This window comes from Rutilus rutilus, assembly GCF_951802725.1.
Source record: "Rutilus rutilus genome assembly, chromosome: 8".
Lineage (NCBI taxonomy): Eukaryota > Metazoa > Chordata > Actinopteri > Cypriniformes > Leuciscidae > Rutilus > Rutilus rutilus.
Genome location: NC_140222.1, coordinates 34,703,102 through 34,729,346, shown reverse-complemented (window position 1 = coordinate 34,729,346; position 26,245 = coordinate 34,703,102). Strand labels below are relative to the sequence as shown.

Below are 26,245 nucleotides of genomic sequence, written 5' to 3'. Positions count from 1 at the left end.
TATTATCATCATATCTGGACTGATGAACGGGCTTCTGCTCATTGTGCTGATCGGTGAGATATTACTCCTAATGTTTTAAAAATGATACATAGTATCAGTACACAGTTAAATACACAGTAGTGCAAAAAAAGCAATAATGCTGTTCTCTAAATCATATGTTTTTGTACATATGTTAGTAATGTCAAAGAAAGCTTCTGTTGTTCAAATTATTAATAAGCAATGACAATAAAGTTGAATCTAATCTAATCTAAAGAAATAATAATATAAACGTTAGTAAATATTGTATCTGAATTTACTGTTTCATTCTTAGTTTTTGCTGCTGGAAAAACAGAAAAGTTGGACAAACACATTCACACTGATCTGCAGACACAAGTTATATATCAGCTTCAAGACCCAAACCAGTTGTAACGTAAGTTAATTCATATTTATTTATTGCTGAACGTCTTTAAGTTTTAAATATTGATTTTAATTTAAATGTAGTTAACAAGTTAACTGAGGTTCGGGAGCAAGGCCACGCCTCAACTAATCAGCTCGTTCCCCGTCTGTATATTTACACTGAACTGCAACCGTTTGTCTCAGTTTCTCGACCCCACCCACCCCTCCAATATCTAACATCCCCCATTTTACTTCCACAGGCTGCATCCAGGGGGGTCTTCAAGTAACCAAGCTTACTACCTACCAAGACGAAGCCCCCACTCTGAGTCTCCCTGGACTAGACTCCCTGATCAGCCAGACGTAAAACCATAACATCCTTTCCCCCATCTCTTTCGACCCGTCTTCATTCCATAAAGCTAATTCTGCATAGTTGTGGCGTGGTCCTTGCTAGTGAAATTAATTATAATAAAATATTTTTTTATGATCCAACAAAATATTGTAGCTTTTTGTTTGTATTCATCTATATCAACTGCAGCTGAATGCTATAATTTTTTCCCTTTTTGCTCTTCCAGTTCACCGAAGTGGAAAATATTCAGCAAGCAAACAGCGTCTGTCTTTGACTATAACATGTTATTAAAATATCATGTGCTTAAGTCAAGAATAGATTATTTTATGGTGTAATATATTGTATGGGCACATTAATCTTGGCTACAAAAACTATTGAAAGTGCGCTTTGTAAACAGTCCATCTGTTATCGATATATGTTATCTGTCGTATCGATGTGTAATTCGTAATTCAGGATTTGCATGTGTTTGCACCTACCAATAAATTAACAGGAAAAAAAAGTCTGAAGTGGGTTTATTTAAATTTTTTTAAAGGCCTGGCATGAGTCACAACTCTATTATTATTCATGTTGGGTGAGATGTCAGCAAACCTGCTAGACCAATGATCTGATTACCTAAGCTTTTGTGAAATAAATATTATCAAAAAAGTAAAAAAAAAAACTTTTTTAAATACTTTTCTATAGTCATCAGGGATAAAAGTACAGTGACACATTCATGACTATTTATTCATTTATATTTCATTTTGTTTTACTGTTACATTTAGCATAGGTTGCGTTCTTGTAGTGAAAGCAGGTCTCATCATCCGACCCTGTGACATGAATAAACCCCGATGATGCTGTTGATCTTATTAATAGCTGTTTTTTTTTAGGATGTTCTCATGCATATCAATATAAATCCACACAGTGTAACTACACAGGCTACACAGTGCGGTTAAACTCAACTGAACTGTTAAAGCAAAACCAGAAATATGTTCCACTGGTTGTTCACTTGACAAAAAACAAAAAGAACAGAGTCTCTCACCTTTGTCTAGAGTTGAGGTTTAACCTTAAACCGAGTGCCAGTACCTTCATACATTTATGTGTCTCAGTTCTCACAGTCGTCTTAAACTCTAATGGAAACAGCAGAATTGCAGTATGTCTGCTTTGTCTACTGTATATCTACACATTTATTGTCAGAACTTGACAAGTGTTTGAATGCATGGAGGTTTCACACATACAAAAGTTTATATTGGTTTGAATGTCCAGAAGATAAACTGCAGCTGTCAAATCTATTAAATATTCACCTCTGATCTTCATTGAGTTTAGTGTTTGTATAAAGATCAGATTTAAGTCTGCCTTGATTTCTACAACCATAGATTTAGAAAGTATTGTCAGTGACACACATTTTGTGTTTTGCAAAGTTTGCTGCTTCAGTATTTGTAGATCATTTTTTCATGTTTCATGGTATATTGGAACACAACAATAAGCATTTCATAAGTTTTAAAAGCTATTTACAGTGTTGACCCTTCTTCTTCATAACCTCTGTAATTCACTCTGGCATGCTGGATATCAGCTTTTGGGACAAATCCTTAGAGTTGATCAATCTGTGGGCTTCTGCTTGGCCACTCACTTTTTAAGGATTGACCACAGGTTCTCTATGGGATTGAGATCTGTAGAGTTTCCTGGCCACGGATCCAAAATTTCAATGTAATGATCTCTGATCCACTTCATTATCACTCTTACCTTGTGACATTGTGCTCCATCATGCTGGAAAACGCATGAATCATCACCAAATGCTCCTGGATCGTTGGGAGAAGTTGCTGAGAGAGAGCCCTCTCCCTCGGATAAAAAGAAGAAAAAAGCATGAATGGTCTTCACTCAGGACGCTTCACTGTTGGCATGACACAAAACTCATGGAAGCGTTCACTTTTTCTTCTCCAGACAATCGATTGAAGGGGACTTCATCAGAGAAAATAACTTCTTCTGCTGTCCAATCCTTGAACTTCCTGAAGAATTTCAGTCTGTCCTTGATGTTTTTCCTGGAGAGAAGTGTGTCTTTGCTGTCTTTCTTGACACCAGGCTGTTGTCCTAAAGTCTTGGCCTCACTGTGTGTGCAGATGCTCTCACACACACACACCGCTGCCGATATTGAGCAGCTCTGAACTGCAGTTGAAGCTCTCTCTGAAGTTCTTGATGATCTGGTAAATGGTTCTTTCAGGTGCAATATTCTTTGCAGCAATTGCCATGTGTGGTGTAGTGGGAAAATGTGGTTCTTGAATTTGCTTTTCTAGATTAACTGGCTCTTCTTTGTGCAAACTTAGGCATGTCCTGGGTCAAATATATCTTAGATTGGTACAAAACCTTGCTGAACGCATTCATTGCCTTACTATTAAAACTTTGGCAGAGAGAGCTCAACTTTTGACAGTTCACGCTGCTATCTTGCTGGATCCCCTATTAGAGATATGCCATATTCAGACGCAGGGACAGTCTGAAGAAGTCTTGTTTTTGTGTATCATTGCTAGCTCTGCTGCCCTCTGCAGGTCATTCCTGATACGCCACTCCACCATGAACTTTTCCACAGAAAAAAGGTGGAAAACATCTGATTTCAAAAGCAATCATTTAAATGTTTTAATATTGTTTCCCATGGAATTTTAATGGATATTTTTATCCTGAAAAGATTTTGATTTGTAATTTTAATCACCATAAATGTGATTATTTTGATTGGAGTTAAATGCTTTCTGAAAGCGAGAGAGAACTCAAAGGCAATTTGTGCTCTTTATTATTTTATAGGCCTGGGTTCTCCCAAGGTTTTTTTTTTTTTTCTCCATTGGGTCACCTGATTGAGTTTTAGGACACCATTAGGTCACTTGATGGAGTTTTTCGGTTCCTTGCCACTGTTGCCTTTGGCTTGCTCAGTTGGGGATATTTTGGGGATATTTAATTTGATTTTATCAATCAATAAATTCCACTAGAAACAAACCTTGTTGTATTATTTTAATTTAATACTGTGAAGCTGCTTTGATACAATCTGTATTGTGAAAAGCGCTATACAAATATACTTGACTTGACTATATGTTGCTTTTATCACACATAGCTAATTTCTAATGTCCATATATTTATTTATGTGATAAGTGGACGTGTAACAAGCGGAATTAACATGGTCAGCCGTTCATTATTACAAAATAAATGGTTATATGCAGGCAAAGCCAGGTGGTTTAACCTGTAACATTATTAATTTAAGAATATTTATAGTCTACATGAAGAAACAACAACAATCATTCTATCAAACTGTTAAACCCCACTCACTGACTGCACTGCATTTCTTTTTCCGTTTGAGGTTAAAAATGCCGATATGTCTAAAGCAAATGTGAACTCTGCTCAAGGGTAAACCACCAGTCTAGAACAACATGACACCATATGAGTCATTTATTGTCAAATGACCAACTTTACACTTTATTTGAGCTAAACCACACTGCTTACACTTCTGCTTAGAAGAGCAAAAGATTTTAATGCACCGATTTAATGTCTATTATCTTTTAGGAGATGCAATAAACTTCAACTTGAACAACTGTACCAACTTCACCTGACCCATGAGCAATGTAAACCATTTGCCATTGCCACACAGTCACACCTGACAGGCTGACACCCCAGTGCTCCCACTACAATCCTCCCTCCTTTAACTACTAATGAAAATGTAATTCCTGATGTATTGTTACTAGAAACAGTACATTCTTAATATCAAGAATTTACATTTTAAATAGTACAAATTTAATTAGGCCAATTGATATCAAAAATGCATCCTGTGAATGAATAAAAGCTAGGATGGCTTGCCATAGCACGTCACTGTGTTTTAAATTATAAAAGAAATACTTGATACTTGATGGTTATTATTTACTGAGGGATGTGCATCCATATTGACCAGTAGGCCTATGTCCAGCCAATCAACAGTTTAAATGCAATAAAGCCATATAAATCAATAGTCAATGTCAATGCATTGCTTTCCATCTTGCTTTATTGCAGAGTAAACTGACTTGGAGACTTGATAATCATTGTCTTGTTTTAAAAGTATGTGCATCTCTAATGAGGAGTGCCATCACGCCCATATTGTACTGGTCCCCACAGATGTTTTGCCGGAAATTGCGCGTTTCATTGCGTGCACGCGCATATGAACGCATGTTAACGTTCGCCCTTTGTCGTTTATCAAACGTAATAAATAGTTGTAGTATTTCACTCTAAATTTTTTAGTCAGGCACAGTCACAGAACACAGCCCTGGAAGTGGCCGGCATTAGCAAACAAGACACAGACAGACCAAAAGATGCACTGCCCAGCTGGGTTAGACAGACAGACTAGAGAGACTAGAGAGAGATGCACATCAACTTACCTTTACTGTTCTTTGCTAACATCAAACTTGGAGAGGAGAGTTCCCACAATTCACTCTCATAGTGCTTTTTTTCCCTGTTTTCGTGACCAGCAGGAGATCCACCTAATTTTCTCATATTTTCTTATATGTTGTAAACTTTAGACAGGCTTTGACACGAGGGGGAGGCGGGCCCTTGAGTATGTTATATAGGGCTGATCAGCTCTGATGCCAAGACTTAAGTAAAAATGCTACCACCGTACAGGTTACATATTTAAACATTATATTTCATATATAACATATAAAGTTTAAAGGGTTAGTTCACCCAAAAATACTAATTCTATCATCATTTACTCACACTAATGTCATTCCAAACCAGTAAGACAAACAAAAATGGAGATCTTTTTGATGAAATCTGAGTGATTTCTGTCCCTCCCTTGAAAAGCTTCACAACTGCCACTTTGAGATCCTTTTGAACTTTTGAACAGAGGGCCTGGCCTTCATGGCATGGCTGTTGGAGAGCTCAGGGATCAAGTCCACACGAAAGATCCGGCAGAGTCAGAGCAATCGAGAACGAGGGAAGAAAGAAGAGGTCGACTATCCCAACAATAAAATCTGATTCCACCACTAGCACTAATGCTAGCTTGTACATTAAAGTAGAGAAATGGAAAGTGACCACAGCATAAACTTAGCAGGAAAGTTCTGTCTTGTTTGGGCTGTTTAGGGATCTTTGTTTTTGCAGTGTGCTTTATGCATTTGTATAAGTTAGACTGAATGATGCTGTGCACTTGACAAGTGCACTTAAGTAAATCTACAGTAACACAGTGTACTTGTGCTATATGTTGTTAAAATAAATGTCATCTGCTTTAATATTTTGTTATATAATGACATTTTAAAGCGTGGCTTCAGTATCCAAATCACTGTACGCAGCATTTCAAAGATTTAGTTCGGTGTTTATTCAGTAGAGGGCGCCACATAACAGTGAGAAAAACACTAAACTACTTCCTGTTCACTGTATTTCTATAACTTTAGTTCTGAGCATAACCTGCACTGTATTCTGTTATATTTATGCTTAAAACAAAGAAGTATGACTTCAATGAAATAATATATTCTCAGAAAAGTCAGCAAAACAGCTTAAACAGTTTGGATTCTTAAAGTCACCTTGAATCTTCTAGAAAACATGACAAAAAATGCAGTACGGTATGTTTGATATTCAAGGTGACAAGGAGCACATTTACATTTTTCCCAGAAAATATGTATATAGAGGTGAAGGTAATTTCACCAAGGAGAAAGTTTCCTGAATCAACATCCTTGTTGGTCCTGGAAAAACATCCTTATCAACCAATCACATTTTAGGGTTAGGTTTAGGCTTGTGTTAATGTTAGGGGTTTGAACACCATCTTTATCAACCAATAATTGTCCACTGATTTGAGGGCTAGTTTATGGTTTGTGTGAGGTATGGAGTTCTGGTTTGGCTGGAATGTTGTTTCGGGACCAACAAAGGTGTTGATCCAGCCCAGAATCCAGAGCTGTGTGGAATCCATGTGTACCAGATGGGGGCCGGATCTGGGTCGACACTATGTTGCTGTCTGGGAGAAAACAAAATTTTACAACCGATTTTACAATTTGTGAATAATAAAAAGGTCTGACAGTCATGCAGTTGAAGACACCATCTACTCATTCTGTGGAGTGTCTATAACAACTTGTATAGAAGATCTCAACCTTGAGCACCATGTTTCATCTTTATAAACAAAGAAAAAAAATAAATAATTTGACTGATGTGTAATTGTCACGCTGCTAATAATGCAGATAACAAGAGAGCGCACGAAGACGAAGATAATCCAAATAAGTTATATTTATTCCAAGAAGACAAAGAGTTCTCACAGAGTAACACATACAATCACAGATAGTGAACAGAACAACTTTATAAGGGAACTAATGAGGGAGAATGTAATCAGGGAGAACAGAAACAGGTGCGAATGGTTAACTAATCAAGATACACAATGAGGGCAAATGAACTGAACAAGACAAACTAAATGAAGACATAATGTCATAGTAATGAGTCAGACTTGGTAAATGGAATGCATTTCTAATTTGAACATAATTATGAAATAGCACATAAAGAAAACATAATAGATTTAACACTAGTAAACACAACATGAAGAAAGAACACTTGTGGTACAGAATTGTCAAGACAGCAACACAATCTCACCTGTTTCTTGTTTCCTCTCCTTGTTAACCAGAGAGCTTGTTTTCAGTTATTGTTTGCTGATGACTTAAATTATATTCAAAACAAGTCTTAGGCCACATTTACATAGCCGGGTATTTAGAGAAACGAATATTTCTCCCCCTCCGTTTTCAAAAATAACATCGTTTTCAAAAAAGTTGTCGTTTACATCAACCCGCATAAATACGCCGTCGAGCAACATCATAATTATGCCAAACCTATGGGCGGCAGTGTAGGGAGAAGGGTAAAGCCATGCAAGCCAATCAGAATCCTCAAAATCGTCAACAACGAATAGCACGAGCGACTTCCAGTTCCTTTCAAAACAACAGACATGGCACGAGATTCGTTTGTGTGGACAGACAGTGAAGCAAATGCAAACAGGCCAAAAACGTTTGCACAAAAGTAAAAATGAGTACCACCTTAACAGCATCCATGATCAAATAGTAGCCAAACAAACTCTAAACAATGACGTTAGCATTTTCTGGCGCATATTAAATGTGACGGTTTTAGAAATAATCGTTTTCTTGGATAAAAACGGCGTTTTCGTGTAAATGACAGGCCAAAACGCAGGGAAATATCTGCGTTTTCCCATCGTGTAAACGGGGCCTTATTTTCATATTCAGCTTTGTTTCTCAAATAAGCAGATCTTACTTAAGGAGACAAAAATACTGTGTTTGATATCCAATGTGGTAAAGTTTAGGGAAGTGTTCAGAATGCTTATTATTGAAAAATTACAGGCTAGAATAATCATCATACTAAAGGGACATTTAAGGCACTAAACACTTCCAAGACATTTTATTAAGACATTTAACACTTAAAATATCCCAGTGAACATTGAAGATCAATCTGTTACAGATGTATTTATTAAATAAGGTTCTTGGCTTCTGTCATACCCAGATCATGTAAATATACAGTACTGTACATGTTAGTATTTATACACAAACATACACACAAAATTAAAACTATGACAAAGCTGTTTTAATGTGATCAATACAGATTTGATTTTAAAAGAGAAATATATTATGGCATTGTTGTTCACTTTACATAATTTTTCACAAGTGTCTAAAACTCTCCACACACTGTAGATTAGCAGGTATTTCTCCATGCATCTCGCCACAGTTCTTATCGAGTCACAGATTTAAACTGTGTTTTTTTCTGATCTCTCACACATTCCTGCTGTCATGGTTTATCAAGTACTTCAGGGATGCAGATCTTCCAGTGACGTCCTCAATCTGACCTGCAGAGAAAGAGAAACAAAAAGGTTTAAAAAAGAGAGAAAAAACCTACAGCCTTTTCATAAATTTGCCATTCAATTTGTATAATGTTTTACATTACTAAGGTGTGGTGTTACTGTGGAAACCCTTCCACCAGGATGCTGGAGTTATAAACACTGAAAAGAGCAACATCCATTTATTTAGCAAATTCTGCTGCCAGTCGACTGATGTGTTATAGGGAATTAATGAATCAGACTTGGTAAATGATGTGCAGTTTTAATATTAGCAAACATAAAATCATGTAGGCCTATAAAAAATATATATTTAACAAAAGCAAACACAACGTAAAGAAACAATATATCATCAGGAGGATAATTGGGCCGTTTCTAAACTATTAATGATGCTTTTTTCATCACAAAGTATAATCAGTATTATGGATGGATGGATGGATGGACAGGCAGACAGACGAATGGAGTTATTTAAAATATATCATGTTATTTAAAATGACTGAACAATTGGTAACAATGAGGTGCTGATAATCCCAAACATTTTAGGATTCAGGTTTTCAGACTAATTCCCATTTACCCACTTGTTTCAGTGGTGTGTTTCTTTTTGCTAATTAATAATAAAAGAATGAGCCTCATTTGCTGGCCAGTCTCATGAAAAAAAGATATATATATTTTTGCAAAATTATTTCATATAAGTTAGTTGACATGTAGGTGCAATATTACTCATAGTAAACAAACAATGTCTAAAGGGGACTATCAAAAAAGTGTTACCCATATTTTTAATAAAATATATATAAATAAATATAATAAATAATTAATAAAACTCCTTTTTTTAGTTCTGGATTTAGACATAAGCATGGATGTTTGTCTGAAATGTGTGAAGTTCTAGAGCAAGAATCCTGTCATGGGAAGTTTAATTGAGTATCAAATATATTTTTTAATAAGTAAATGTACTTTTTACTCCAATACATTTGTGATGAGTAATGCAATTACACATTGCATGGCACCTAACTTTTTCAGAAGCAGTTTGTTTCTGCTATAAAGAAGCGATATTGACTATCAAGTTGACTTTGATTATTTAATTTTACTTAACATTTTATTTATCCACTATATTGAGGAGACCATTTTGAAGGATATTGGTTTACTCAAGGCCTATTTGTGCACTTGAGCTTAACTGAGACTTGAGAGTTTAGACGTTTAAAAGGTTGTTGTGTTGCCCTTTATTGTTTGCAATATTTACAAATCAATTGTTTCTTATTGTCTCAGGTGTCAAGGACTAGTGCATCTTTGAGCCTATTCGTTCGGTATGAGTAAAATACTTAAGTACTGTTAAAATCAGATACTCTTGGTAAATTGTAACTTATATAGGCCTATCTACTTTTACCCTAATATAGTTTTCAGGTACCCTTTACACCTCTGTGGCTGTGTGACCCTTGTATTTATTAATTGTTTTACTTTTAAAGACATGTTTCCCTAGTCAAAATTATCCAAAAACAAGCTGATGCTTTATCCTGTTTGCCCAGTCTTGCATTAACATTAAAACATGTTATTTAAATTTTTTTTTTTTTTAAATGTGGTGTTCTTTATTCTCTCCTTGTTAACAACACTATGACAGCCAAATGAAGTATGAAAACCAAATTTCGTATACACACGGTAAGAGATTCAAAGTTTTTGAACCGTTTACAGGCGGCACTTATACATAAAAAGCGAATGAGGATGGACGCAGCAAAGAGGGGTCTGCAACCCCTGAATTATTACAGTCATGTCATATGGATAAATGTTCTAAATCGATTTTAGGCATATTTGTTGACTGTCATTATGGTATTCTCTCGGTTTTCTTGCGCTTCTACAGTTTAACGATTTAGTTGTTAACTTCTAATCTCGTTACTTCACTTCTTTGAATAACAATACCTTCAAAATGGAGCCTCTGTGATGTCACACATAATAAACACACATGACTGACAAAGACAGATACCATTAATTATGAAGTGTCTTTATTATATGTCGTTTTGTTAAATTGTGGGGCTTGTTTTGTTTGTTTGTTTGTTTTATGGAGAGCTTGGTTATTCAGACTAATAAGAGACTCAACCACAGCTATTCTTAAGCTATTAATCTCATTTAGTTTGCAAAGGCGTGTCACATGATGTCAGTGTTTAATGTTTTACATTTACTTAAGGCGTGGTGTTACCATGGCAACACTCTGCACCAGGATGCTGGAGTTATAAAGGCTGTTTCTGTTTCTGCTTTTTTCCAAGAAGGCAAAGAATGTACTTGTGTTCTGACTGAGACCGGTCTTGCCAGGCGAACTCGGAAGGACACGAGGACACAGAACGCATCCTTGTGAGAATTGAGACGTGCTGTGATCTTGACAATCACAGCATATTATAAGTAGCGGCTAATGCACAATAAATACAACATAACATCACAAACAAGTGTCATAACCTATACATTTATTTCATATTATACTTATACTTATATCACTGACAACAGTAGTCTGGCCAGGATACACCGCTCTACAGTAATTTGAAAGTGATTGCAGTACCAGTTTTGGCCACAATCTTACATACGGTTCCTTTAAGATTATTTTTAATAAGCCAATAAAAATACTGCACTACTTTGTTAAAATTAAGTAAAACAAACAGACAAATGTTTTTTTTTGCACAAGCCGTCACATATTTGCAATAGTAGCCTAATGGAGTAAAATGAGAAGTTTAAAGCTAACAGGCTTCCGTACGTCGACCACCCGTAGCGTTTTCTGGGATTTCTAACGTTTCGATTCTCTGCATTCAATGCATCCTCAAGAACACATCTGGGCACCTTTATGCGTCCTCTGTACTTGCATTCTTGAGTATTGGAATTGAAGTTCGACGGTTGATGATGGCGTAGTACAAGATCATCGCTTAAGGCCCGATCACACAGAACGCCTTTTTTCAGGTTTGAAAATGCAAGGTGCACCGCACTTGCTTTTTTTTGGCTTACTTTTTTTAATTTAGAAAAGAGCAGTGCGCTGTGGTTTTTTTATTTTATTATAATGTTTTTATGTTTCTAGGCTCTGGAATCTTTGGTTTGCTGTTAAGTAAACTGTCATATTTGTTAACTTTGTTATGCTTTTGTTAACATTGTGGTAACGTGAAGTGTTCGTGACGTCATACAGCTCCGGTAACCCGCGACAGCCACCACAAGTTTCTTCACCATCATTGTAGTCTCCGACGATCCAAGCAACTGTAAACTTCCGTCACCACAACAGGAAGGCCCGCCTCTCCATTCATTCGTTTGGACAATGAAGAAAAAAAAAAAAACGCAAATGACTTAGGCCGCTTTTTTGCTCAGAATTGATTGGTTGGATTGAAACCTCATGTTCCGATAAGTTTGGAAAAATATATTATCAGAATATACCTTCTCCTGTCAATAAAAATTGTCAAATTTTTAAATCTTATTGCGGACACTCATTTTAGGTGGCGTTTGTTCAACTCTCATTGACCACAGTACATTGAAAGTAAACATAACCGGAAATAAGTGAGACGTACTATTTTTAAACGGAAGTGCGTCACGAAGCTCAGTGCAAGTGGTCCATAGAATACAATTTAAAAAAGGCAACGACGTATTCCGTGAGAGAATATTACTGATCGACTGAATGATTTTTGGTCTCAATGTAGCGTGGCAGAATAATAATAATAATAATAATTCATTACATTTATATAGCGCTTTTCTCTGCACTCAAAGCGCTTTTACGTGGAAGAGGGAATCTCCTCAACCACCACCAATGTGCAGCATCCACCTGGATGATGCGACGGCAGCCATATTGCACCAGAACGCCCACAACACACCAGCTTATTGGTGGAGAGGAAACAGTGATGAAGCCAATCAGTATATGGGGGATGATTAGGAGGCCATGATGGACAGACGCCACTGGGCAAATTTGGCCAGGATGCCGGGGTTACACCCCTACTCTTTTTCGAAGGACATCTTGGGATTTTTAATGACCACAGAGAGTCAGGACCTCGGTTTAACGTCTCATCCGAAGGACGGTGCTCTTTGACAGTATAGTGTCCCTGTCACTAACACCTCTTCCAGCAGCAACCTGGTTTTCTCAGGAGGTCTCCCATCCAGGTAGCCTGGATGCCAGACGAATTTCTCCCCGCCCACAACATTTTTAGGGAAGTTCAGTCTGGACTTGAACTGTTGGGGAGCTATTATGCCCGAACAAAAGCTGTTCGTACCAATCAAATTGTCAGGGCGGGCTTTATACGATGATGGACAGATGATCAACAGTAACATAATAATCCACGTCACCAACGAGCGTTTGAGTTGAATTCATTTACAACAAAGATGACTGCCACTGGAGAATTGAGATTTCACACTTACAAATAAGTCAGATAGAATAAATGCATATTTGGCGTGCTGTCTGGGGAGAGGCTCCGGGCTCGGTATTCGGCCCGAACCCAAAGTACTCCCCCCGTATTCTTGGCTGTGGAAGAACAAGCCAAGAATGAGTCGAGGAATAATGAAAACTGTCAAGGAATGTTAGGTGATTTGACAGAGTGAATAAATATATTCTTCCTCTCATGCTGATAGGGTAGACCTGGTAATTGTTTGATGACAAGTTGATTGGATTGATTATTTGAACGTGCTCCTCCCAAACTTTGTTTATGAAACATCATGTGTAGGTCATGGGCGTCAGTTTGGTTTGAAATGTGCTGGGGACAGAGACGCATTCGGAAGTGCATTTTCAGAAGTGCTGGGTACAATGACGCATTCATTTTTTTCTCTCTTTCGCGCAGGTTATGTTTTGGAAGACGATGTCCTGTAGCTCAGGCACGGCCCCACTTTTCAACAGGCCCACCCAAAAAAAAAAAAAAAAAAAAAAAAACTTTTACTATATTCTAATTTTGTCAATAATTATAAAAAAATCGCCAATGAGCTCATAATTTGTGCTAAAATAGTGTTTAGTTTTAAAAAAACATTTAAAAAAGCTGGTTATATTTTGATGTTTCTGCGCAAGTTCAGCAGACAGTGAGGTTCGGTTTTGTTCCGAATCCGATCAGAGCTCGTGAGCGGAGAGCGCATTTCTGAATATTCCGCTCCGCTCGTCCACTTCGTAAAAGTAATGATTATGAATGATTGTTAATAGGCTATATCTTCATAGAGATATAATTAAACAAAAACTAGTCAAAACACATCTAACAGAACATAGCCTAAGTTGTTTATTTTTTACACCTTGTGTTTTTATTTTGTTTAATTAACGAAATGTCAATCTTCGTGTTTATAACAGAAGATACAATACAATACAAAAATCTTCAAGATGTATAACGGATTGTCACCTTATAAACAGTCCCTTTTTTAATGGAATAATACACCCTTATAATAAAGAAAAAGCTTCAGTGATAAAGAATATGAACGCAATGCATTTAATTATACATTAAGCGTTTTCCTTTCGTAGAAACCCTTTATTATAAGGAAAATAGGTGGCTCTTAACGCGTCTTTCTATGGGAGGATGGCATAGCGGTGCATAGCAAATATTCAATGCATTCAATGAAAATATGCAATGGTATTCAATGCAAAACAAATAAAATAAATAAATTATTGTGGCATTAATTAGCCCATAAACAATATTTATTTTAAAGCCTAAACGAATTTGTTTAAAGAAAAACACCAGCGTTGGGCGTTTATCTGTATAGGCTAAGTGTTTCAGCCGCCCTTTTCAAACTGGCGCAATAAAATGAAACAGAATTTGATTAGTTAAACATGAAGAGGATTATCCGTCTGGCATGGCCGCTCGCTCTAACGTTAACCTAAATAAATGTTTGCTATTAGGAAGCGCATATCCGAGTGTTTGTGCGGAGTATGGAGCGCGCACTATAGCCTATGTGGATGGAGGCGCCGGTGCCATCACTCGCATTTTCCTATCAACAGTGGAAACAACTTAAAATACTCCATTTCTGGTCATACAGAATATAATAATACATCAGTCGCAACTACTTTTATTTGTGTAAACTCACAACAACAAGAAAACGGTGTGCCTTTGTAAAATAAAAGAAAACGAACAGGGCGCGCTTTCATGATCTCTGTGAATTGGAGCGCGCCTCAAAAATGACCTGACAAACAGTGTATAGACAAGCCTCACAGACATGAGAAATATAACTATAAAGTTACTAAAAAAAATGTCCACCAACGAAAAAAAAATCCAATCGAAAGCAAATACGGTAGCTACCATCTGATTATGTAATCCTGTCCGTATGAAAGGCGCATCTAGGCTACATTACAGCGGAGATGTGGAGATAAGTATGCAGGCAGCCTACACTGATTTAAAAAAGACTAGTTCATTAATAAACAATTAAAATGCATAGTTATTTTAAAACGACATAAGATCTCGTTAGTAGACATAATTGAGGTGAAAAAATAATATGTATGTGGCAGCAATGCGTCACGTATGATTCTGCTATATTTACTTTTTATAGCTATATTAAATCCATTGGTTCATAAAACATTGATTAAAATTAATTAATACAAAACGAAATTCATTTTAAAGAAAGGCAGCTGTTCTGTTTGAGGTCTCTGTGAAAGTTTTAAAGCAGTCTTTTAGTGCCGCTTTCAGAGTGCTCTGGTCCGTAACCTAAACTGACACGTTGTTTTTTCCCTCATAAATGCCAACACGGAAAAAAAATTTAAATGAATATTATAATGTTTTTTTTTTGTTGGGTCAGACAATGATTACCAAATTTGTCTCTCATATTGCTCCTCACAACCACTGAAAACGGTCAAAAAAATCGAACCAAAAGTCAAATTAATATGGACGGAAGTTAAAAGTGGTGGGTACAAAATGACTCATGACGAAATCTGGGGGGTACGCGTCCCCCCCGTCCCCCCCGAAATCGACGCCTATGGTGTAGGTTCTGCCATCGCGTCTGTTATAGAAGATATCAACAGTGCAAAGAGGAACAGAGAACCGCGATCAAGGCATTTGTCGATCGGAAAGATGAATGAAGAACCTACGTCACTTACTCCGTTGCTCTGATTGGTTGTAGGTCTATCCAATTGAGTGCAGAGGCATTTTCCTTTCTGGTTCGGTTGAAACATGCCCCATAATCACAGCCCAAAGGAGCAGTATCAGACTCACATTCTGACTAGAATCTGAGTATGACGACGTCAGGCTACCATCCAGGTACTTACCAGGCTCAACCCTGCTTAGCTTCAGTGGGCAACCGGTCTTGGGCTACAGGGTGATATGGCTGCTTGCAATAACACTCTAGGTAGGCTGTAGTTAGGACAGTGCAGAAACCTGTGAATGAGGCTTGTGCCGTCAGTTTATGACGTCTTTTTATGTTCCGGGAAAACTAAAGTGTTGGTCAGTGTCGGTCACAATGCCTTTTAAAAAATTTATTTATTTACAAATTAAGCACTGATCTAGAGGGTTGCCTGGCGGGGCATTGAACTGAACGCTGACCTGAAGAGTTGAGTGGTGAAGCCTTTAGTGAAGACAACAGATGTCTTGAAGGAGAACGATTCTGAGGAAATGATGTTCACCTTATAGCAGTTGAGCCCGCCTCTATTTTGCACACTTGAACATCATTGGCCAGTGTAGGCTACTCATACTGGCATGATTTGTTAATTCTTAAGTATTTATCGGAGAATGGAGTTTCCCCATTGTGACAGCTGATGCAATGTCGAGTGAACCCAACTCAAAAGAAAACTCATATCATACATCCCGCTCACAGAAACTGAAAATCTCAGAAACCGAAAATGTAACACCGACAATGCAGGGAAGTTTCCTCAATAATACTGAACATAGGCCTATGTTTGATGCAGTCATGACATTGGTGCTTGCAAAAAAAAACTTGCTTGGAGAACCAGCAGCTGTGTGTTTGTGTGACCCTTTTATCTTTTACTTTAACTATATGCTCCCCTAGCCGAAGTTATCCAAACAAAGGGAAACAACTATTAACTTAAAAATAAAAATAAAAAAGTTTTTCGCAATTAAATAAAGTTGGCAAAAAGAAAATGAAAGCAAGTAGCTATTTTTTTTTTGCTTTTTTATAAAATTATAGTTTGCGTTACATTTTAACTTGGCATGAAATTACAAAAACAAGTACATTTCAAACAAGGTGTTTCAAACAAGGAGCTCTAAAATACTTTTTATTTAATCAGAAAACACGTATAGCCTACTTCTGAAAGGGTGTCTATGAAAAAAACATGCTTTTTGCAATCGAGTGGTGTAGTTCCAGCATCTACCAGCAGGGACTAACAGGAACCTGCTAACTAGCACTGGTTTCGAATACAGCGGCTGAGAGGGTGATGGTACATTTGAAAATCTGCCTATCCATCTCTCTATATATTTTTTTCCTCTTGTTGTACGTCGCGAAAAGTTAATCGCGATTTTTTTTTTGTTGTTGTTGTTGTTGTTTTTTTTGCTGTTGGAGTAAAAAATAGATACAAATAATATTTGCTGCAGTCATATATTATAAAAATATTTTCAGCACTATAGATTTCCGCCGCATATTTCTATGACAACTTCCGCTACAGAGAGAACCCGGAAACCCGGAAAGGGGTTCAGAGTCCCGGTACTTTTTGTTTTCTGACAATAATGTATAACATATATGAGTTTTATCGGGGCACCTTGATCATCGGGTATGTTTATGATTTTTAATGAAATTCTGTTTACACAAAACGAGTTGTAACGTTACCTCCCACACATTTCGCTATAGATCTGCCGCGGTAACATTATGAGCCTTTAGCATTAGCATGTTGTATTTCCTTAGTGTGTTTTGGTGCATGCAGTTACGTTTATTTGATTGGCCTTATTTTACAGTGCATTCAAGATATTAACTTTTTTTTTTTTGTAAGATGGGTGAAGATTCCCCCTTCAGAACAAGAACACCTACTGCTAAAACATATTTAGAGTTTAGGATCTACAGGGTAATTAAGCAACATCCAGTATATTATTAAGGGGGATAAATCAATAAATTATCAATTTAGTATCAAAATGATCAATTTAGTGACAATTTACAAATGAAATCCAGTTAACCTGAATCCCATTTAATGTTTATTTATAAATATTTTTAATTTTAGAGAGAGACTATTCATTCTGATGTCAATGAAGATGTTTTTAAATAATAACTCCACAAATTATAATAATTAGGGGGGGCATGTTACCCCAATGATCTCACTTTAACTCTCTACATAAAAAATAATAATAACAATCACAATGTAATATTTATGTCATGATTTAGTGATGTGCATGCAGGATTTTGTTACTTTTAAATAGGAGTGTAATTTCTTTGACAAGCAATTTGTCCACACTGAATGTGAAATACATTTTTTTTTTGTCATTTTGTCAATTCAAGAAAGGCATTAGAAAGTCTCAAACTTTAGCATTTGGCTTATTTGAATTTCCGAACTCTTTACCTTGAATGGAGACGAGCAGGCAAATTAGAGTTAAAAGACTAACATGTTTGACAACTAAACCTCAATATTATTCTAAGCCGATGTGTGTTAAGTTTTATCAGCAGCAAATCACTTCCCATAATGCTTTTAGTTTGTGCAGCTGGGCGACCATGTCTCCTTTTGGAACTAAAAAAATGCATCCGGCCAGGATTTCTAGATCGCCCAAAATATCCGGGATTCGGCTTTTGCTTTCTACAGTCGGCATTCATTATGTTTACATGTGCACCTTTTGTTTCAATCGGACTGAATTCATTCCGATTGATGAATCTGAGACATGAGCGCTAAACAAGTGATCAGGTTGATGTGCGTTTTAGCATTGCTTTAGGTCCCGCCTTCTTGCACGCCAGCATTGGTTGGTCGGTCATGTACGTAACGCAAACATTGGTCAAACTGCATCTTAATCATTACCATCAGCACCACGGCTTGCTTGTCAACAGTGGCACATGGCTCATGAACAGCGTAAAAAAAAAACCCAAATGTAAATTCACAGATGATTTACCCCCCTCACCCCGTCCTCTTTTCTGAAGACTACAATATGGTCACCCTAGGTAAACAGACACTTCGCCTACGTGAGTCTTGCAAGAGTGTTTACATCACAGCAAGTTAGAGAGCTTTTCTAACCGGCGGGATCAGTTCTACTCTGATCATCACAAACAAGCTTGCTGACAATGTCATGATGTTGGTTGAGAATAAAGAAATTAAAGGAACTTGTTTTTTCTGTTCCTCTCCAGTTGCCGCTTCATCTGTGTGTTTGCAGTGCTGATTAACAAAGGTGAGCATCTAAACTTTAAATTTGAATGATACATTCATGCTACATGTATAAATGTCAGACTGTGTTTACAGTTAATGTGTCTGTCATTATAGTGTCTCTGCAGGAAACGGTACATAGAGAGGCTGTTATTGGTGGTTCTGTTCTCCTGCCGTGTTCTTCCACTAAACATGTTAAACTTCAAGACACTGATGTGAGCTGGAGACACAATGACAGTGAGGTTGTGTATGATATAGTCAAGGGTGAAGATTCTGTGGTAGGACAGGACCCTCGGTACAAGAATAGAGTTGAAACTTTTCGATTGGAGTATGAGAAAGGAAACTTCTCCATCAAACTCAACAATCTCAATTACACTGATGCAGGAGAGTTCAACTGCCTCATCACACCCTCAAATCAACAGAAGAATGTACAGCTGATCATCAAGGGTGCGTGAAACTGCTTGATTAATATATATACTCCTGGTTTCACAGACAAGGGTTAAAGGGTTAGTTCACCCAAAAATGAAAATTATGTCATTAATGACTCACCCTCATGTCGTTCCAAGCCCGTAAGACCTCCGTTCATCTTCGGAACACAGTTTAAGATATTTTAGATTTAGTCCGAGAGCTTACTGTCCCTCCATTGAAAATGTATGTACGGTATAGCCTACAGTCCATGTCCAGAAAGGTAATACAAATATCACCAAAGTAGTCCATGTGACATCAGTGTCAATCCGCGTTCACGACTCCGCAGTGACGCTGCTGACGTGTTATCTGGTGACACGTCAGCAGCGTCACTGCGGAGTCGTGAACGCGGATTGACAACATACCCGGAAGAGAATACAATGCTGAATAAAGTTGTAGTTTTTGTTATTTTTGGACCAAAATGTATTTTTGATGCTTCAAAAAATTCTAACTAACCCACTGATGTCACATGGACTACTTTGAGGATGTCTTTATTACCTTTCTGGACATGGACTGTAGGCTATACCGTACATACATTATTCAATGCAGGGACAGAAAGCTCTCGGACTAAATCTAAAATATCTTAAACTGTGTTCCGAAGATGAACGGAGGTCTTACGGGCTTGGAACGACATGAGGGTGAGTCATTAATGACATAATTTTCATTTTTGGGTGAACTTTAAGTCTAGTCTCAGACTAAAATGCATGTTTGAGCTGTTTTAATTGAAAGCAACTTGCACTTACACATATCTTAAAATATATCAAAGCCATTGTTTTGTCTCAAGATTCACACAGTAATGTTTTTTTCTAAGGTACGTTTATAAAAGCCACGTAAATGCCCTAATTGAACGAAGGCCTAATCCTGGCTTAATCTAAGACCTGTCTGTAAAATCAACCCATATAGTTTATGATTAAAAAAGTTAACTGGTGATGTTCCAGTCCGAAAGTTGCTTTATATAAATTACAGACAGGTATGTTGTTTTTAAATCTGTGCAGTAATTTTTTTTTCTCTCTGAACTTTGGTTCCATAATCAACAGCAGGAAAAGAAAACAAATCTGATCAAGCAAACCAAGGACCGGGCCTGACGGCGATCATTTTCATATGTGTTGGCACTCTTTTAACTGTAGTTTTTATTGTGTCTATTGCCTATGTCATACTTCGCCGGAGAAAAAGAACTCAGTTATAGACCATTTGGGAGCAGACATCACAGTGTCAGAAAAATGTGTCAGAAAAAGGTTGTAAAAAGTGGAGGAAACCGAGAGAAATCCATGGAATAAGAGATTTTTTTTTTTATTGTTGTGCCTTTGGATGTCAGAATCAGAAAAAAAGATGTTCTTCATTTTTATAGAATACAGTCATTGAAGATGCTCTTTGAAGCTCAATGCAGATGGTTGCAAGCCATTAAACGGACAGACTGAACTGATGAAACCTGCGATTACCCTTCTATTAAAGCTTGAATTATGTCAACAATAGATGTACATAATATTCAGTTGATGCAGTTCATAGGGGACATAGTGTATCAGTCCTACAGTTACAGCATGAAATAATATTTAAACCTATAACAATTTTATCCAAATAAAATCTGACTCTTTTCTTGGAATTGTGAGTTTATATTTCACAATTCAGACTTTATAACTTGCAATTTTGAATTTATATCACAATTCTGAAGAGAAAAAAGTCAGAATTGTGGGTTATCAGAATATCTAGTTTAAATTTCAAATTAATTATTACAAATTATAATTTTTTCTTTCTCTTATTCCATGGCTTTTAACAGAGTTTGTACAGCTTTGGTTATCTTCGGAACACAAATGAAGATATTTTTAATGAAATCTGAACGATTTCTGTTACATTGACAGTCTGCGCAACTAGCTACTACTTTGATGCTTCAAAAAGTTAACAAAGAGATTGTAAACGAATCCATATAAATTAAGCGGTTTAGTCCACATTTTCTGATGAAACATGATCGCTTTACATGATGAACAGTTTAAATTGAGTCTTTTATTTACATATTTACGTAACAGACAGAAGCTCAATTGGTTCTTGAAGAAACTCAAACGTGCTGCGTAACACACAAGAATGAACCTCATTGGTTCTTGCACATCAAGCGAACGTGCGTGAGCTTCCGTTTACCACAACTGGGATCCATTCTTCGTACCTTTCTCATGATAACTGATCTGTTTAATTTGGTTTTTCAAATAAATTTGCGGATTTGATTAAATTATCGGGATTAAGTTGTCGGAGATTATTGCACGCTCTTGTGTTCACTGGAAAGGGCAGATATATCGATACTCGAAAACATGATCAGCAATGCAGTGATTTTTCTGGCGGCAGGACAGCAACGTAATAGTAAAAAAGAACTTCACACACCTGCCGAAAAACTTGTATTTCTGGACCTTTGTAAGGAAACAGCCAGGTGACCAAAACGACATAAAAGTTATAATCGATAAATAAAAAGTGACTTTACATTTTCACAGCAAATTGTTTAATTTTACCTGTGAAGCAGATATACGTGACAGCATTAATTACTTTTTTAAGAGTCAAGAACATTTTTCTAATGGCACAGCAGAAACTTTTTTTTAACAAAGTTATCTGCAGTGCTGCGTCAAGCCACTCCCATAATAGCTGTTCAAATTAATGCACGGCTTAGACTAACTAAATTGTAACTGTGTAAACACAGGGGCACACCAAGCGGACGATCGGCTGTCGGACCTTTTTTTCGGTGTGTTCCGCACTGTTGGCTCTAGTCGGACACTGGCAGGTTTTTTTGGGCCGATTCAGCATGTTGAATCGGCGTTGTGCCGTCGGTGAGAGAGAGTGAACTCTGATTGGCTGTTCAGCTTAGAAAATGAGTCAGTGCATGAGAATAATAGCATTACACCGAGCAAATAAGTCAAAATGTTACAGATAGAACGCTACTAAGTTTACGTCATCTAACCCGAGTGTTCCTGGGCGAATATTTTAAAGCCCCCCGTAGTCAATAATTTTTTATTTTTGGATTAAAATATCCAAAACCTACTAGGACAGTGTTATTTAGTTTGTTGACTTGTGTACTCACATTATCCCAAATGTTTCTAAGCAATTTTAACTGTCGCCTATTAGTGACGCGTTACCCTTGATTTCCATTTTTATTTTGTAGAAACCATGGAAACACCAAGACGCTTTAATGTATTATTAGACAAGGCAGATAACAGATATAGACAGAAAGCTAATCATTGTTAAATAGCTCAACACTGTTAGTCTTATTGTTTGAAATGTTTTTTTCTGGATTTTCCACGAGTACCATGTTTTAACCATGCCTCAGAGAAAAACACTATTTTGTCAAGTGGCTAACATAACAATCAGATGCAGCTTTATTTTTAGTAACTGTAATGCAGCATTTTCTCCATCATACAATATATTTTAATTTTAATGTAGATGATATTCTAATATCGATCTAGCTTACTGCAGTGTGCAACAAGTGTTATATTGTATGAGTAATGTTATAACATAATTTTGAACAGACAAATGTAAATGATAAAACAGCAGTGCGTTACCCCACATATGCTTGACCTGAAGAAGCGGAAGCAGCGTCTGCGGCATAAAAATAGTTCCGCTGCTGTGTCTCGCGCTCGTCTCTCATTAGAAATCGCTCCAGCTCTGCTTCATACTATATGGTAACATTAATAATCTCATCCATGAATATGATTTCTGCCCGAGTCCCGTCGGATTCTTTTCCACTGGCTGTGAGGTGAAGACAACAACTCCCATGATTCCGTGCACAATCTCGGCATCATCAAGCTACGCCTTTAGCATAGACAACCTCTAGCGGCGAAAAACTACATATTGTGCCTTTAAAGCTCATATTTGATCACCAAAATTACATATTTATACGTTTTTTTTTTATCTTCATGCCTTAAAATAGCCCTACACTCTTAACTCATTTAGTATACGCGGTTCTATGAATATGCAAATGAGCCCCGCCTCCACTCACTCACACAAGCTCAGGTTGACGTGATTGGTTACAAGGTAGTTTGTGACGTCAGAAACACTGAGTTTTTGAGACTGTAATACTCAGCAATGGTATAGACTTATGAATTTACACATGGTTTTTATTAAACCATGTGTAAATTCATCACATAGACATATAAACAACATTTAAAGCTGGATTTTCACCACAGAGGGACTTTAATATTAACATGAGCAGAGTGGAATAAAGAAAGTGTTCAGCAGGATTGATGTTAAAAACGCACTGCTTTGTTTCCTTTTTGTGTATCTGCAGCGTCAGTTTCCCTTTTTGAATGGCGAATGTAGATGAATATATCTACAGTTGTCTCATTTACACGCAGGCGCAGAACGTGCATGCTAGTTGACAGTTGGCTGTTCTCTCGGTGTGTTCAAGTGCAGCTTTTTTGCCCCGACGCGATGCTTTTATCAGCACTAGTTCTTTGGTGTCTAATTGGTGTGTCCCTACATTTAGACTCAAATAAAAAAAAAAATTCCATCACGAATAAATCTCTGAATGATGAATACTATATTATGATAGACTACACAACATTATAATATTATTTGCAAATTTATTTTTAAATCATTATTTTAAATTATTGTTGTCCCTCAATAGGGTAGGCTACTCTTTTAAGCAAGTATTGGCTGGGACAGATTTTAAGTATCACCTCTGCTTAAAAAGATGCACTCTAATCCTGTTTACATGAAATAAGCTGCTCCCAAACAGGTTTGAGTTTATGCTATGACAGCAACTTTATGATGAGCTTCAAAGAACGTAACAATCCTGGATCATGACAAACTGTGAACAAAGAAATCCAGCTAATTGTGTAATCCACATATGAAGGCCGGACGCCTCATGTGTGCGTTGATGAATGTTTATGTGTGAATAAAAGCCTAAATTCAATCTGTTCATCATATAAAGCAATCAAGTCTCTTCAGAAAATTTGAACTAAACCGCTCAATTCATATGGATTAGTTTGACGATTGCTGTTTTATAATAAACTGAGACTGTTACACTGCTGTATAACAAAATGAGATGGAATCTACAAGTTATAATATGTCTGTCCATTTAAATGCATGTTACAGCTTTATAAGAATGTACAAAGAGGAAGCTTTTGTTTGGACGAGGTTAGTTTACTGAAGCCCCATCACACCGCCAGCGTCAAAGCGGCATGGTCCCATTCATTTCAAAGCAGCGCTGGCGAGTGGCGACTTCCGGCGACAGTGACTGTTGGCGACAGAATGTAGGAAGCGAAGCGATTCTACTGTTTTATATGATTTGACTGTAACCAAATAGGCCTACATGCATATAATAAAATGATCCATTTTCCATAAAAAAAAAAAAAAATACATCGACTGTCTTTTTTGAGTTTGATTCATACATTGTTAGTTTGTGTGTTGTTGTTTATATGATGCAGTGAGCAGTTTAGCACCGCTGCAGTTCATATTAGTTTCCCCTGCATTATGTTGATTATTAGGGACAAGAAAATTTATTATTTGTCAAATATGAATAACATTTTAGTAATTTTTGACAGTATGAGGTATTGATAGATTGATTGTTAATCTATTATTGATTTAATGCACTGAGCATGTGCTGTGGTTAATATAACTACATTTTCCAACTGCTCACAGAATGCTGCTTGTAATTCTTTTAAGCTTGATTCCTAAGCAAATTAGAATGATATCTTAGTTTTATATATCACTTGTGATAGTATTTTCTATATGGCTAGACGTGCAGTCTACCAATAACATTAGATTGACAGCACTGGGAACGCCCACGAGCGACTTCACAGTATAGAGACCAGCGAGTCGCTGGTGGTGTGAATGGGGCTTACTCAACACATTTCCAGGAGTGGACAGTTTCCTTCTGAATTAAACAGATTGTTTTCTAACTAAAACTTTTCATTTTGAGTTTCAAGTTTTCATGGAAAGTATTATGAAGGCTTCTCTTCCCCAGCATAGGCTATGGCATTACATTTATAAAGCATTTCATTCTTTTGAGCAATTTTTTCCATTGCCTTAAAAAAAGCCAATTGAAGAATAAAATCACTTTTCTGGATATTGTCATTTCTAAGAATATGAGGAGTAGATGTTTTGACAACTTTTCTCCTATTATGTAAAGAACAGGAACTAATTATGTGGTCACGTCTTCTCTCGAAGGCAGATTTTGCTTTCTAAACCCACTCTCATCTGGCTTATTCTACTTTTTGTTGATGTTCAGACTTTCAAAGCTATTGACCAGTGTTTTATGTTTATTTTTTGTTGAAAAATAAGAGACATCATATTGCAAAAATCTGGAGTTAGAAAAAGACGGTCTTAATCTTCTCAGATGTCTTCTATTAATTATACATTTAAAATTAATTGGGAGGATATGCTGTATAAAATAAAATAATTGTATTATAATTGAGATAAGAAAAATATTGATTTGGTTGGTCAAGTTAACTCCAATGTTTCAATTGGTTTGGTATTGTGAATAAAGTCTTTGGAAAAATAGTTTGGACATTTATTTGATTCCTGATATCTCTACATTATATATTATAAAAGAGAAGAGTTGGATGTTATTTAATCTCATTTTAATGAAAATAGCAGCAATAAATAAAATAATGAGTAAATGTACTCAGACTTACACTAGTATGAGAGGGAAGCTTCCTTTCGTAAACTTCGGAGAGACTGTTCTGGATCCTGACCCTCAAGTGAAACCTTTCTCTCGATGTTTTATATATTCCTGCTGCCATTGTGTCTCAATACACTCTCTGGACTTAAGTTTATTGTCATTGCATGAGCAGCACAAGAATGCAGAGATTCCAGTTACATCGTCTTTCATGAACAGAGAAAATGAAAGGGAAAGATAGAGAACTGAAAACAACACGTATATTGTCTGGATTTTCCATGCGTTTGCCTTTCAAATTTTGTTCATGAACAGCACAAACTGATGCAGCAAAACTGAAAAATGGTCTGCAATATATGTAGATTACTTGATCATGGTAAGCAGGCTACATAGGCTATTAAAAATTATAAAATATGCTTAAATAAAATAACAGATCTATATAGTTGTTTTGTAATAATAATATAATAGTACAAAAATTCAGTCCAGAAATTCAGTCCA

General features: G+C 36.7%; 2 protein-coding genes and 1 long non-coding RNA gene across 5 annotated transcripts in view; 2 read left to right on the top strand and 1 right to left on the bottom strand.

Moving 5' to 3' along the window:
- LOC311295316 (leukotriene B4 receptor 2-like) overlaps nucleotides 1–5,748 on the top strand; it is a 106,666-nt gene extending 100,918 nt beyond the window's left edge. Inside the window, exon 6 of the mRNA XM_084416629.1 lies at nucleotides 5,612–5,748. Coding sequence (XP_084272755.1) covers nucleotides 5,612–5,667 — 56 coding nt within the window. The 3' untranslated portion in view covers nucleotides 5,668–5,748. The remainder of the gene's footprint in view (nucleotides 1–5,611) is intronic.
- The window catches only part of LOC311295324, a 99,746-nt gene that overhangs the window by 26,223 nt on the left and 47,278 nt on the right, over nucleotides 1–26,245 (bottom strand). Inside the window, exon 2 of one of the 2 annotated variants that reach the window (XR_014628277.1) lies at nucleotides 8,063–8,519. The exons of the other annotated variant lie outside the window; for it this stretch is intronic. This is a non-coding gene — a long non-coding RNA (uncharacterized lncRNA). Of the gene's footprint in view, nucleotides 1–8,062; nucleotides 8,520–26,245 lie in introns of those variants that run through there. 2 annotated transcript variants of the gene reach the window in all.
- LOC311295319 (V-set domain-containing T-cell activation inhibitor 1-like) lies at nucleotides 16,912–20,439 on the top strand. 2 transcript variants are annotated; one of them, XM_084416635.1, is made up of 4 exons: nucleotides 16,912–17,130; nucleotides 18,678–18,718; nucleotides 18,811–19,140; nucleotides 20,199–20,439. In XM_084416635.1, exons 1-4 carry the CDS (start codon nucleotides 17,087–17,089, stop codon nucleotides 20,342–20,344), a joined length of 561 nt encoding a protein of 186 aa, XP_084272761.1. In that variant the 5' UTR covers nucleotides 16,912–17,086; the 3' UTR covers nucleotides 20,345–20,439. The 2 variants fall into 2 exon arrangements, with proteins under 2 accessions (XP_084272761.1, XP_084272760.1); XM_084416634.1 differs by having other exon boundaries at nucleotides 20,196–20,439.

Excerpts from the sequence above, each read along its gene's own strand:
- LOC311295319 (XM_084416634.1), top strand. The coding sequence starts at position 17,087 with ATGTATAACATATATGAGTTTTATCGGGGCACCTTGATCATCGG. Across the intron at positions 17,131-18,677 it reads CGGGGCACCTTGATCATCGG|TTGCCGCTTCATCTGTGTGT; the intron begins GTATGTTTATGA and ends GTTCCTCTCCAG. Across the intron at positions 18,719-18,810 it reads TGCAGTGCTGATTAACAAAG|TGTCTCTGCAGGAAACGGTA; the intron begins GTGAGCATCTAA and ends CTGTCATTATAG.